This window comes from Cupressus sempervirens, chromosome 3 (assembly GCF_028749045.1).
Source record: "Cupressus sempervirens isolate cs-2001-9-10 chromosome 3, ASM2874904v1, whole genome shotgun sequence".
Taxonomy (NCBI): domain Eukaryota; kingdom Viridiplantae; phylum Streptophyta; class Pinopsida; order Cupressales; family Cupressaceae; genus Cupressus; species Cupressus sempervirens.
This window is the reverse complement of record NC_143120.1, coordinates 360884008-360898917: the sequence shown is the minus strand read 5'-3', so window position 1 is coordinate 360898917 and position 14910 is coordinate 360884008. Positions and strand designations below refer to the sequence as shown.

General features: G+C 34.6%; 1 protein-coding gene across 2 annotated transcripts in view; it reads right to left on the bottom strand.

The window, feature by feature from the left end:
• Nucleotides 1-14910, bottom strand: part of LOC149566492 (Nucleotidylyl transferase superfamily protein) — a 143978-nt gene that overhangs the window by 48059 nt on the left and 81009 nt on the right. For both annotated transcript variants that reach the window (XM_089819810.1, XM_089819811.1), the window contains 4 exons: nucleotides 5321-5401; nucleotides 4903-4974; nucleotides 3110-3178; nucleotides 2783-2893 (listed from right to left, as the gene is read on the bottom strand). In XM_089819810.1, coding sequence (XP_089675936.1) covers nucleotides 2783-2893; nucleotides 3110-3178; nucleotides 4903-4974; nucleotides 5321-5401 — 333 coding nt within the window. The remainder of the gene's footprint in view (nucleotides 1-2782; nucleotides 2894-3109; nucleotides 3179-4902; nucleotides 4975-5320; nucleotides 5402-14910) is intronic.

Here is a 14910-nt window from a genome sequence, read left to right as displayed (position 1 = left end):
ACTTACCAAAAAGGGAAGACAAAGCATTGGGATGATGAACTAGAGTCTGCAGAGTTGGAAGCCCACTTTGATGCACTTGCAATTGATGATGGTGATAATGAGCTAGCCACTTAGTGATGTTGAAGCTGATCCTGAGGCTGCTAGTACTGATTCTAGTAGCACTATTTGTGCTTCTAATCTGCAATAGCATAATGATGATGATTTGTTTGATGAGTATTTGATCATAGGTGGCTGATTTTTAACGTTGACATTACTGTTTTCTAACTAAAACATTGATATGGTGTATTTTGACATTTTGTTATGTCATTAGAGCTAAGTTGTTAATATATGTGGTGGTGTATTTTGCTAAGTGGCTTTAATATTAGTATAGTGGTGTATGAACTTATTTTCTGCAACATATTTTTACATATATATAATTAAAAGTTGAAAAAAAAACCTTGTATGGACAAACCCAAACCCAATCCAAAAAACATTTGGATGAATGTTGAACCCGAATCTAGAACCCGCATCTGTACCAAAGTCCGAACCGACAACTTAGCTATAAACCTTATGTCTTTGAGACAATCTCTCTTCGGTATTCAAATCTCAGCCTCCTCATGTTAGAATAATACAACCATAAGTAATCTGAAAAGTTGTTTGTTTGATACACCTGACCATGAAACATCTTTACAACTTGTCTAGAAAACAATTACACTGATCTTGTCATACAAATGGTATTAAATTGATGACAAAACTGGGCATCCAATAGCACAAACATCAAATTTTAAATCGGTACAACATGCCAATAGCTTTGTTGGGATTCTAATTACTTCATTATATTACGACAATGATGATAGTGATGATATTTTTGAAGACCCATATGACATTTATTATTGAACAATGAACATCTATCATGAATTTTGAACTTAGACAAATTGACAATGAAAGACAAACCCAAACACCCCCAAAGCAATTGTTGCTTCTATATAAAACCCTGTAGCGAAACCCAAACTTGAATTTACAAAAATTACACAATCATAAATTTGAGGTATTTCTATTGGCAATTTATATTCAATCTTTCAGAGGATGCTTTTGGTAATATAAGATTACCACATAGTTGTCTCTCATTTTGGTTCAAAATAGATTTTTCGCTAGACTCAAAGGATAATAATCTAATTTGTTTTACAGTCTAAATCCCATTTTATATTAGACTTTCACACTCTGGCCTTTTTGAGTGTAGCCAACGTTCTCTTCTGAAATTGCAAACGTATATAATTTAGGCTTAGAAATATAGCAATTAAAATTGTTAGCACAAATGCTGATGGCATTCCTATGAGGGAGTATCCTAGCAGTTCTAGAGACATGGTTCAATTTTTATGTGTTGCATTCATGACAAAGTTTTTCCTTGATGTCAACATACTTCTTATTCTGTGAAACTAGCAGAACAGAAGAGAGAGTTTGGCTTCGCGCAGTTCAAGGATTGAAGATCACCTTAAGCACATTTGAGGATATGTTCTACAGTATGTGTAGATGCTACAGTTAAGAGCGCGTACAGAAATATGAAGACTAGACAGAGTTATGAAGAATTTAGTGAAGGCAGCTTCCAAACAGTGTTTTTGGAAAGCGGGTACTATTGCTTGGATTTTATATCCTCACAAAGATGGAATCTGGTTGAGCGAGCTAAAAAAAAAGTTGAAGACATAATGAAGATGCCTTGGTTAAGTGAGAATAATCCGATGTTCATCATATGGAAAGTTATTAAGACTGTGAGCCAATAGATTGATTGTAATCTTGAAAAGATGTAATATTGTAATGTAATGTGTATTGTAATATCTTAAGGATGTCCTATATTACTATTGTAAATTGGGAAAGCCTCAAGGCCAACTCAATAATTTGCTTTAGGACTTGGTATAAAGGAAAGATCATTTCCATGTGGATAGGTATCCGATGCGGATATTTTGTAAATAGTGAGATCACATTGGTGGTATGTGAGCTTGAATGCGAATATCTTTTGGATCGGAGCAAAGATTGGTGCAGTTGAGGCACAATGAGCTTACAAGGAACTATATTTGGCAAGATAAGTTGTTGTTGGACAGTTGTTGATTCACACTTGTATTATTCAGTGAGGATAGTATAGAAGTTGTTTGGACAGTGGGTCCAGCTGACTTCCCTTCAACTCCTAATAGGGTTGGCACAACTCCTAACAGGACTCATATGTATTGATTGTATTTCATTGACTCCTAACAGAATCCATCCTTTCATAAAGAACTTTTATATTAGTACATCATCTTGTGGGCATCATTGCCACTGGGGTTTTCCCACTGATCAAGGGTTTCCCTCGTTAACAAATCTAGTGTTATTGTGTATGGTTATCTTTCTATGGTTCTTGCATCTAATATTTACATGTGTAAGAATTAATAAAGATAAATATCGTTATGGTTGAATCATAGTGGAATCCAATGCCATGTATTGTCAGCTGCACTTTGTTCTTGTACATCTAAGTTAAAAACAGAAATGACATAGATTGTCCTTAAATGGAGAACAGCAAGACACTAATGACCAAAGAAAAACCTAGATGCATTGAAGAACACTAAAAAACTATAAAATTGATGCTAAAAAGACATCAATCATAAAAAAGAATCATTTAAGATTTGATCTTTGTTAAAGAGTCCAAGACAAGTTACGAGTCAATGGTCCAAGAAGATCTCTCAAAACAAAATGTTCCAAACCCTTGTAATCCTAGTTCTGTAGTCAAATATGAGCTTCAATCCACAACTTTAACTTCTATACAATTTCCCATTACCTCATCTGTTACCGTGGCTCGAGCTTTCCGATGTCGCTCAACCATCTCTGTCAAAACTTCAATAAGCCTTTTCTTAACCTCTCCAGTTAGCATTCTTCCAGCCCCATACTCCTGTATTAGTGTACACAACACATATTAATACAGTAGATCTAATTGTTTTAATCAGACCACTGATCATCCAGTTAAATAGATTGTTGCAAAAAAAACCTTCCGCAAATGAAGTGAGCACAAAATACTGTTTAACTCACCCACTAGAAATGAAGAAAAAACCACACAGATAAAGCAGTAATTAGAATGAACAGTTAGAAGTGGCAAATGTGAACAAACCTGTTTAATGTTCTCCAATTCAGCATCATCGTCAAGGAAAAAGCTGAGATACTTTACAGGTATATCCACCTAATAAAAAATTCATGACAGGCACTGCCATCAGTATCTGTACACATAGATAATATAAATTACCCAATTGCCTATACTACAATGAAAAAATATACAACTCAAGCTGCTAATAAACATCATCTTTCTACTGTAGAGCATGCTAATCCTACTAGTACCCCAACTCACCGAGGAATATGAAGAGGATATTGATGCTCTATCAGACCTTGGATAAATTTACATCTAAACTTCTCTGGTTAGAATCTTCTCATGGAATAACATTTAATAAATACCAACTGCAAAAATAGATCAGCCAAGGCAAAACCATCCTTTCTCAAGCTTCAGGAACTAAACTTTCAGAAAAGAGCATGATCAATTTCAGAAAATGTAGTGTGGTTATTACTACGAAGCATTTGTTTACAAGGCAGTAGGTAGAATCAATCCACACATAGACATTGCAACTTTCAATTTTGGCATAGGATTGGAATAGGTGGAAAGAGACAAAGAGCAAGAGAAGACAGTGAAGTACACTATGGACAACAAAAAATTTGGATTAAATGTGAAATACATATCTTTTATACTTGTTTCTATCATCATTAACTTTGAAGATTTTGATAGTCCTAGTCATAAAGAGATCTACAAGTCCATTCATGATGGGTTTTGCCAAATAAAGGGCTACCATTCATGAGAAAGACCCCACCTGTTATTATACACTGAACATATTCACCCTCATCCAAAAAGGTGGAAGAATTTGAACTGACCTCTACATACGGTTGCATATGTTTTGAATCCAAAATGGTTTCTGTATAAAAACCTAGTTAAATTCTTCCCATTGATGACCATAAGATGACTAGTGACCTTATGAAAGCCTTCAGAAATCTATATCCCCCAAGGGAAACTTGATTGATCAGAATTCAGCAAACTAAGTTTAACAAACAAGACGGCTTCAAGACTTTGGCAAGGATTGATAAGCACGCTTTGGCAAAAGCCAAGCAGGGTGGCGACGAATGTATGAACTCCAAGATTGTTAAGCACAATTGCCATTTGTCTTCTCTTGCAAGTTTCTAGTTCCTCTATTTCTGAAGCAAATTGATCTGCATGTAGCTTTATCCACTCACCAAACAGGAATAAACTTGCATCTAAAAGAGCAAAAAAGATTGCTGCAATGCATAATGCCTTGCATCTCATTGATCACAGGACCCCTAAGTAGAAGTAAAGCCTAGTGATATGATGGGATGTAAAACCTAAGGAGCCATGAAGCAACAAAATGATGATGAGCAGGGTGTGCGAACAAGGTGGGATGGCAATGGGAGCACATTGCAAGATGATACAATTTCTTCTAACAATTCCAATGATGAGCAATTTCCTAGACATTCGGTCAATGATGAAGATGATTGAATTTTCAGCTTGTTTCTCAAACAAAAACAGATACAAATGTCTGTTTTTGCAATTTCATTCTCTTTTTTCACTTATCACGTGTAGACTAGTTGGTAATTTTTACATTCAGTTTATTTGCAATGGATTCTGATTTTCAGCTATTCCGGTCATTGTTAAATAATTACATTTCATGTATGATTCAACAATTGGCATTGTTTAGTTGTTATAACTTAAAGTTGATACATACTATTGATCTATTGTTGTTGTTAGTTAAAAAACTGCTGTCCCAAGAAACCCGTCCCCATATCTTCCCATCCTGGAATATTGGAGAAAAAACTTAAAAAAAACTCAATCAAAGAAACTAATAATACCTCAAGATTTGCCCCATACTTTCTGTGAATTTCTATTGTATCTCCACCTCCAGAGAAGGCATATTTGTTCACCTGCAGCTCAAAAACGTATTTCAGTATGTGGTTTCTTCTATATTTCCCATTAGTATCCATCTATCTTTCCTCTTACTATTTGTACTATTTGCTAAGCAATTCACTTTCCACCATTAATGCCTATCTCCCTAGAGATTTTCAGGAACTGTTCAGCAGAAAAATAAATATCTACAATAAAATTGTGTGGTCAAACCTTATTTTATTTTAATTTCAACAACCTCCCAAATTTCATTGTGATAACAAGAAGGCATTATTGTTACTTAGCATTACTAGGCCTGTCAAATTTTATAATTATTTGATCTCACCCTAACTGGCAATCTTGGAAAACAACTCTGTCACACATCACCTTGTTCTTGATCTCCTTGGGCAAATCAGTAACATAGATTGCTGTTGTGGAATCACTTGCGGACATCTTTCCTGTCTCGCCCTAAAAAAATATGAACAAAATCAGTGCAAATATCGTGAAATACTTAATTGAAACTTTGGAAGGAAGAAAGGTGGCTAAAAGAATAGAGCAAAAAAGGTGATTTACCAACTTTCAACTCTGATTTATATATTGCCAACACCATCCACTGAAATTAATTTTCAGAATTTCATGCAAAGCTTAAAAAAACTGAAGATATATAATAAGAGGTTGTCTTCCTTGGCGCTTTAGGGGCATACAAAAGTAAATGATTATTCTAAAAATATTAAATACATATCAAGTAAGATAACATCCCCTGTATAAAACAAATATATATCTCAAAAAGATTACTAATAGAATTTTGTTGCATATGTCTCAACCTTTTCCAGTACCTATATAATTATCTCATACATGTCAATTGTACGAAGATAAAGTTAGTATGCAGGATGAGGGACACAAAAGTTTATCAATGGGTATAGCCATTGAATTTCTGGAAAAATGTATTTCTGTAACCAACAACCATATGCAATAACAGTACAAATGCATCCAAGTTCTACACAGTTACCAGTCGCAGCAGAATGAAAACAAAACCTACCTCACTTGCAACTTTCAGAAGCTCAAAAACTATAGGGGCACTAGAGAAAATCCTCCCTACAAAAGGATAAGACAGTAAAGCAAAATGGACATCACATAAGCGCAAACTGCCGAGCCATCCACAGGCAGAATAGCACTGCTGGAGCTACCATTAAACTAGGTGACTAAAATTCTACACTCTACAAAGTTACAAACCAAAACCCCTACAGCAAGTTTTTCTCTCAACTTGCTCCTGAGTAAGACAGCACTACCATATGAGGACAACCACTTGCAATTGAAGGAGCCAAGCAAATTTTTTCCAGCCCACAAAGGAGAGGCTGCCAACTAAATATGGTGCTTCTAAGTTCAAACTGCCATGAGCTTTGAGAGCCACAAACTTTTGGACATTTTTTGCTAAAAAAAGAAAAAAATTCTTTCAAGCTGCACTAAAGCAAATAACTAATTCCTCTATGATCCTTTTTTGTTTAAGTATACCAATGATAGCTCTTGATGGAATCTCTTTCTTCTTAGAACTGCTTACAACTCTAAAGTAACATGACCCAAGTTCATTCTATGCTGCTTTTATCATTGAGACTCTCCTTGTACAGATGCTGCTACTTTTCCAAAGCTCGTCTGATCCTTTTGACAAGGAGTTGATTGCTGTAACTTTTTCCTTTTTCTTGCCTTTAATATCATACTATGCTTCCCAAAAAAAGATAAAGAAATTTACAAAGATAGATAACCAAATTGCATATGCAGTAACAGAACCATAGACATAGAAGAAGGAACAAAATTGATCAGCCTAAGTCTACAGAAGATAAATCCTAACCACAAAAAATTATTAAAAAGATACAGAAAATTTATCGAAGTAGATTGACAGTCCTGCAGCCACTACTTAATGGTCCAAATTTGGCAAGGGAGACTCAAAAGTAAGATAAAACATGAGAGCACAGAAAACATAAATACAGTGCATGGGATATACAAGCGGACATGGAATGCATTGTTATCTTAACTTTAGGCATATAATTCACGAAGATCATAACATCATCACTTATTTAATCAAAAAACAATCAATAACCGAAGCCCAGTTTTTGTTACATCCCAAATTTTGCCTAACTTAAAAATGCTCTAATAGCTGTTGAGATTTCATGTGAAATCAGTTGACTGGTAAATTAGTTAACCAATATGATCAAGTGAAATGGAAATATGGCTATTCGATATAATTTTATGTGAAGATGACATGTTAGATAATCGTTATGATGTTATTATGATTATTTATTAACTTGAAATTATAGAAAAGTTGGTTACTCGTTATATTTTTATGAAAAGTGAAATGGTGGTTAATCGTTATGATGTTTTAAGAAAATGATTACTTGTTATAGTAACCTTGATTTTATAATGAGGAATATGTTATTACCGTGGCAATTCTCTTTTGCATGAGCGTGACGAAGGGGGGGAAGCATTGCTAGTGAGGGAATTGGGTGAGGGACACCAATCCGCCTATGGGTCGACAAGTATGAATTCTAACCACCAAGGCTAAGGGGTAAACGGCTAGGCAAGCAAGAGTTTACTATGGATTACCATGAGCTAACCTGTGAATAAAAATATATTATTAAAGAAAAGATCCCTAAGTATTAAATTAAAAACTAAGAACTAATGTGTTACCTTATAAATTGGATGATCTCAAAGCTTCCTGTGATATTTGTCATGTTTTAATATAACAATACCATAGTATCTACATGTGCTTGCATATGTATATGCACATATATGTAATGTATGTGTAAATTCGAATGAGACATATGTATACGTCCACTTAACATATTACGTATACATAGATACGTTGTTGGAATATATATATATATATAGATATATATATATATATATATATATATAGATATATATATATATATATATATATATATACGTGTGTACATACATACACAAGTATAGGTAGGTATAGTATGGTAATTTTATATTGAGATATTAGTATGAGTTTTTAATACTCCTTGGCAATAGTTTTATTAATTTATCTTGAGCGGCCATATTTCTATAATTCATTGGGCCTTATATTGTTCGGTGGTCATTTTAATAATATTGCCACATATATGTTGATGGCTTTTGGTTGTAACTCCTTGCCACCTTCATACTTTCTTGCTCGTAACTAGGCATGCAGCCGAGCAAGCAAAGATCTATTTTGTGCAATGCTTCATATTGAGCAACAAGCATATCATCGGCAAAGTTTTTTAGAACTTCATATCGCTTGCATTGCCTTTACACATTGCTTCACGCATCCTCGTCCCACCTACGAATCCTTCATTTTTCTTGCAATCGCATACACAGTTGTTATTTCCATATTGCTTTTGATAGTTCTTTCACCATAGGCACTGAGTTGAGCGTCACCGTGGTGTAACCATACCACAAGAATTATCTTGTTCATATTGCCATACAATGTCGGACATCCTGCTGGAATATGCAAGCATGGAGGTGTCGTGAGAGGCATCGGGAATTATTTGTAATACTTTTTTCTGCTCTACGATTAGCAGCCTTGGTCCTATTTCACCAGCATTGCTTAACGACCAACAGAGCATTTCAAAAAGCGGCACTATAGTTAGGTCATGAAAATATTTTGGCTTGATTATGCTCTTTAAATTTGATATAATGAGGCTCATAGTTATTATCCTGGAGTTAAGAAGGCAATGTTAACATTGATAGAGCCTTGATCTAAAATGATCTAATGATCTTTCATTTGTATAAGATTTGTAAATATGCTCCAAATCGAGCAAACGATGGTATTCTGCATGTATACATTTTCTTTTCAGAATTATTATTTAACTTGGAATAATATCTTACAGTGCAAGCTTATACAGAGGTATTTGCTATATATTCTCTGAGATAAGAGACAGCACCCTTGTGAAAGTTGAGCATAAATTACAAGTATTATGAATCTTTTGTAAAGCTATAAGCCCACGTCGGGCAGAATGCATTAGCTGTAATTATATAATGTTTAGACAATCACCCCATAAATTCATCAAGGAAGACTAGCATGGTAGAGACGAAGGGTGTGCATTGATAACCATTGAACCACGGGTTATCCCTACATTATAAGAGAAAGGAAAATCAGTAACAAATAAGCAAGTAATAAAAGTGTTTTAAAACTGAGTCAGCTCATGGTGGTCTATTGTATAGGTCTTGTTGTCAAGTCGAGCAGTGGGTGATCGGGTACATAGTGCCCACACAAATCCTTGGCCAAGGTAGGTTAGTGGCATGCTTGTTACTTTGATCACTAGAGGTCAGGGTTGCTAGTAATTGGATAGGTGCATGGAAGGTATCCAAAGCCCAGTTGGTTGTCTAGCCAACACTCAACACTAGGATGCTTAGTAGTTGGACAATGGTGTCTCGAATCTAATCCTAGGGTAGGGAGGGCTTCTCTCAATAGAGATTGTGTGAGGATACTTAAGGGTCCGCGGTTGGGAGGTTGAGCCCTTGGAAATGCTTCTCCTCTCTTCTAGATGCCCAGGCTTGCACAACTCAAGGATAAGATCTGCATGCAAGATAACTACATTTCGGGTATTTTACTTTTATATTTTCCACATTCTAATTTATGTATTGTAGATGATTATTATAGTTAAGTTAGTTCATGTTCATTGGATTAAGAATCGGTTAAATCTGTTATTCATTATACTTGAATATATAAATTGAAATGAAACTATATTTCATGTGTAAATGATACTGTGGTTGTTATAACTGTCCTTCTTATGAATCTGAAAGGAAGTGTTATTTTGTTATTTTATTCTTTTAAAATAGGATTGGAAACATTAACATACTACAGTTTGGTGAAAGGCATTCCAACATATTACTGTATTTTGGAGTACAAATACAATGTCACTAATAGTAATGAGGCAAGGATAAGCTAGGAAATCAATAGACAGACTAAATGAACAGATTTGAATACATCACGAGGAAATATATCAACAAACATTTCAAGCACTTGTCAATAACAAGGAATTCCAAGAACATTTCAATGCCTTTAAAAACAAAGTTTCAAGAAGCAAGGACACGTGCAATTGAAGCATCAAGGGCAGATATTAGGATTTGGCAATTCATTTATATAGCATGCAATTTAGAACAAAGTTACTAGTTCGCTCAAAAAATGTTCCGATGCTAGGTCTGGTATGGACCTAGTCCAAGTTTTGAGATGGATGCCCTATCATTTCTAAGAAGGCCATTCATACCACAATACGCTTAGGCGTGTTGTAGAGCGTACCTAGAAAAATCTAGGGGCAATTGGAAGGACCCATGGAGAGCACAGGCAAGACTAGGTGCCAAAATAAAGTCTTTGTATTCCTGTGTTAGCCTCCTATATTTACTTGTCTCTTAAAGTGATAATGTTATATTTGATGTTCATATCAACCACTTTAGTTAGAGTAAATTTCTTATATGGTTTGAACTTTGAGTTATCAATTGTTCCTATATTAGAAATATTGTTTCTAATCTCTTTATAACAAGTCTTTCTCTCCTTAACAACTTAAATGACCTTTATAAACTAAATATAACAATATTACTTTAATCTCGTCAGGCCTCCCTCAATCGTCATTCAACTAACTATACCAAGCTACCTCCTAAATTTTACAAACTCGTCCCTTAATCCTCAATTGGAACATACAGAAACATAACAGATCCCAACTTCTATGTCAAGGAACAAAGGAAATGATATCATTCTTCTTGTCATCTATGTGGATGATATCATCATTGCTGGTAGTGAGACAATTGATATGACTGAATCACCAGAAGTGATATCTATGTGCACTAGAAGTGATATCTATGTGGATGACTGAATTTGTGTTTAACATTTGAAATGACAGATTTAGGTCTACTGCATTATTGTCGATGTAAAGGTTTGGTATAGGAGTGCTAGCATTTTCATCTCAGTTAAAGTATTCCAAGAGTTTGCTAGACAAGCTCTGGATGCAAGACTACAGAGTCTCATCTACACCTATGAAGAAAGGGCTGAAACTATCACCCAAATCAGACTCGCCAATAACAAATGAGTCAACTTTCAAGCAACTAGTTGGCAGCCTCATATATCTTAGAGCCACTAGACATGATCTAAATTATGTTGTGACCTACATATGTCATCCATGACTGCCCATAGAGCAGAAAATTGAGTTGCAGTGAAGTGAATACAAAAATATGTGAATGAGACACCTGACTTCAGTGTTCTGTACAGCTGAAGCAAAAATCCTCATTTAATTGGTTTTACAAACTCAAATCTGAAGGTTCTACTAATAAAATAAAGTCTAATTCTGAGCATATCTTTTGTTACATCCCAAATTTTGGCTCCATTTGAAATGTTCATATAACTGTTGAGATATCATGTGAAGTCTGTTGACAGGTAAAATTAGTTACAATCATGTGAAATGGTAAGATGGTCAATCCATATAATCTCATATGAAGTTGGCATGCTAGTTAACCATTATGATGATATTTTAATGCTATTTTGGAAAGTTGGTTATTATCATGAATTCATGGGAATTGAAAAGGCGGTTAGCTGTTATGATTGTTTATGATTAATAACTTGTTATGGTAATATGATTTAATTGTGGAGAATTTCCTTGTCGGGAGCACGTCAAAGGGGTGGAAGCATTGTCAAAAAAGAATTGGACACAAGGGCACCACCATTACAAGGCAAATAGGTATGAATCTTGAATCGCCATGGCTAAGGGTAAATGAATAGGCAAGCAAGAGTGTACGTTGGGCAATACCATGAGCTACTTGGTGAAACATATAAAAAAATATATAGCTATCATTATCAAAATTCATGTTCAGAACCATTACCTTTGTTGTTCTATGATGGCATCTCCATTTTTCTTCATCATTATATATATACATATATATATACACATACACATATGTATATATGTATATAAATGTATGATGCCACCATGATATTAAATCTCTAGTTCGTCTCTAGTCACATATGTATAAATATATACATGCATATATATATTAAGAGAATATGAGGTTAAAATAAATCACAATTCTCCAAATTATGCACATATATAGATATACGTATTTTAATAGGTACGACCTTGGACATAATGATAGCGTGATGACATCATTTTGAAAATTATATATATAGAGATATTTGTTTTAATAAACTTTTCAAAGGAGCTCTTTAATATTTTTCAAACTTATAAATCTCTATGAGAGACGTCGAGTACATTTGGCGCCCCTTTCTTTTTAAAAATCAGTGAACTCAAGAAATCGAAGATCTCGTTTTAAAACTGCCACCATGGGCCACGGCTCAATTTATAAAACTTCTCACATTGCCAAGGACAACATTCAGTTTTTTCTTTTCCTCTCGGCTTTCTTTGTTAGATGAAAAGATCGAGTTTCATTTATCTCATGGGTTTCTCCGCATCAAATTTCTAGCATGTCTTCTACAGTTCAGACAACTTGAGCCGCTCAGTCAAGACTTCCTGAGTCTCACTGATTATCGATCAGGTTAAGTTGATATCATTTACCTTATTTTTTCTTATTGGAAATCGATGCCAATATTTATCATGATAGATTTAAACATGCCATTGTTCCTCTATCAAATATGTATCAATGTTACAAGTGAAGTATAGGTACTCGGCTCATGTTTGTCAACCTTCTTTTGTTTTTCTTCAAGATCAAATGCAAACTAATTAGCATCAGAAATGAGTCGAAATGCACAATATGTGTCTCTCATAATGAACAGTTCTTTCTTATTACACGTTTGTGAAATATCTTTGATTAATCAAGTGCGAATTCTGATTCACAAGAATGGGTTAATGCCAGAATTGATTTATCATTTTTGCATCAGTTGAGTGCCAGCGATGTACTGCTAGTGGAAGAATTCCATGCTTAGTAGAATGATCGAACACAAATCAAAACTATCAAACATGATAATTATATAATTAAACTCTAAGAACTTCCAAGTCAGCTCATGTTTGTCCAGTATGTACCCTGTTGTCAAGTCAAGTGGTGGAATTAAGTACCAGGATGCTCAGTGGCTGGACAAGGTGTTCCATGTCTATTCCGGGTAGGGAGGGCCTTTCTCGAATGAGATTATGTGGAGATATTTTAAGGGTCCGCAGTTGGGAGGTTAAGCTCTGATAATGTTTCCCCTCTCCACAAGATGTTAGGACATACACCAGACAAAGATAAGTTATGCATTCAAACGTTTGTTGGTAACAGGTATTTTACTTTTATGATGTTTATACAAGTAGAAGATATGATGGGTTGATTTATATCATCAATTCAGTTAGTTCCTTTAATAAAAGTAACTTTTCTCGTCAATGTAATTGTTAACCAGTTAGATCAGTTGATCTTCCAACTAAACATGAAATATATCTATATGCAAGAGATAGGTTTATCTCAATGATTGTTATTTCATTTTTTCATTTATGTCAAATGATGAATATCAGCATATCTTCTAACTGTATGTTATTGCCATAGTTAGCAATGGAAAGAGAAGGGATGATACAGTGATATCTGATGCCCTAATTGATAGAGTGGTATCTGATGCCCTAATTGATACAGTGGTATTTGATGTCCTAAATGATATAGTAGTATTTGATGGTATTTATCATTTTGATAGTGGTATAGCTATTTGTTCCTAAGCGGTATATATGGACTAACTTGGGTTTTGCAGAAGCATCCCTAGATGGATTTCAATTTTGAATTCTACAGTATGTAGATTTTAAATTCCTTGTTAAATTCATTGATGGTGTTTTCAATTGTAAGTTATAAAATTTCCGTTTAACTGATTGTGACCATTAATCTCATTCATGTGAACATATTTGTTATAACAATCTTCCTATGAATATGAAATATTCACTGTATTCTTTGATATGACTAGTTGTTAGTTAAGACCTCGAAAAAGTGGATGTTACATCTTTAGTCTTGGTATGGGTGCAGTCACATGGACCAGTAAGAAGCAGCAGGCAGTAGCTCTTTCCTCAGTAGAAGTTGAGTATCGGGCAATAAAACAACATGTAATGTAGTTTAGTTTCGAAGGATGCTTTCTCACCTAAAAATGTCTCAAGCAAGGCCTTTGCCCATGTACTATGACAACCAAGGGGTGCTAAAGCTTTCCAAGAATCCAATCCTCCATGAGCAGACAAAGCATTTACAACACCATTGTCACTTCATACAAGTGCTTGTTGAAAATGGATTTGTGGTGTTGTATGCTCAACCTAAGGAACAAACTGCAAACATTCTAACCAATGTCTCTAAGCCCAAATAAGTTTGTAAATTTTAGGGGGCATCTAGGTGTAGTTTGTAGAATGACCATTAACAAAGGGAATTAAAGCTATAAAGTTATATTTAATGGTCAACATAAAAAATAACTCAACACAAAAACAAACACAATTGCCTAGTTTGAATACAAAACACACAAACCAAATGCACTTGCTAAACTTGCATTCTTGCTTGTCATTACGTATCTGATGCTAATGATGATCACTAAAGGTTTTGAAGAGGTTGGATTGTTATTCCTATGTGTGCACAATAGCCTATTTTCTACCAAGCAAATGTGGAGGAAGATTTTTGGATTGGAGGTTAGATTTTTTCATTTTACAATCGAACTCTTTTCTTTTGTGTTACATTTTTCCAAAATTAAAAGAGTTAGGTGACATCATATATGTTCTCACTGTTTTCCAAACTTGTTGTCATAGCATTTACAATGGCGACCAATTCTAGCTCTATGAGACAACCCAACTTCTAAAATAACCCAAATTCACGCTTGTGGAAGTATGCTAACATTATAGAAAAGCTTCCAAAAGACAAAGGACATGTTTGTATATGTAGTTTGTGTGATGTCAAATATACAAACTCATAAAGTCAAATGAAAACCCATTTATGTGGTATTCCTAACATGGAAATCAAATATTTTTCAAGTAAGAAGAAAGCGCCTGTGACAACAACAAGAGTGT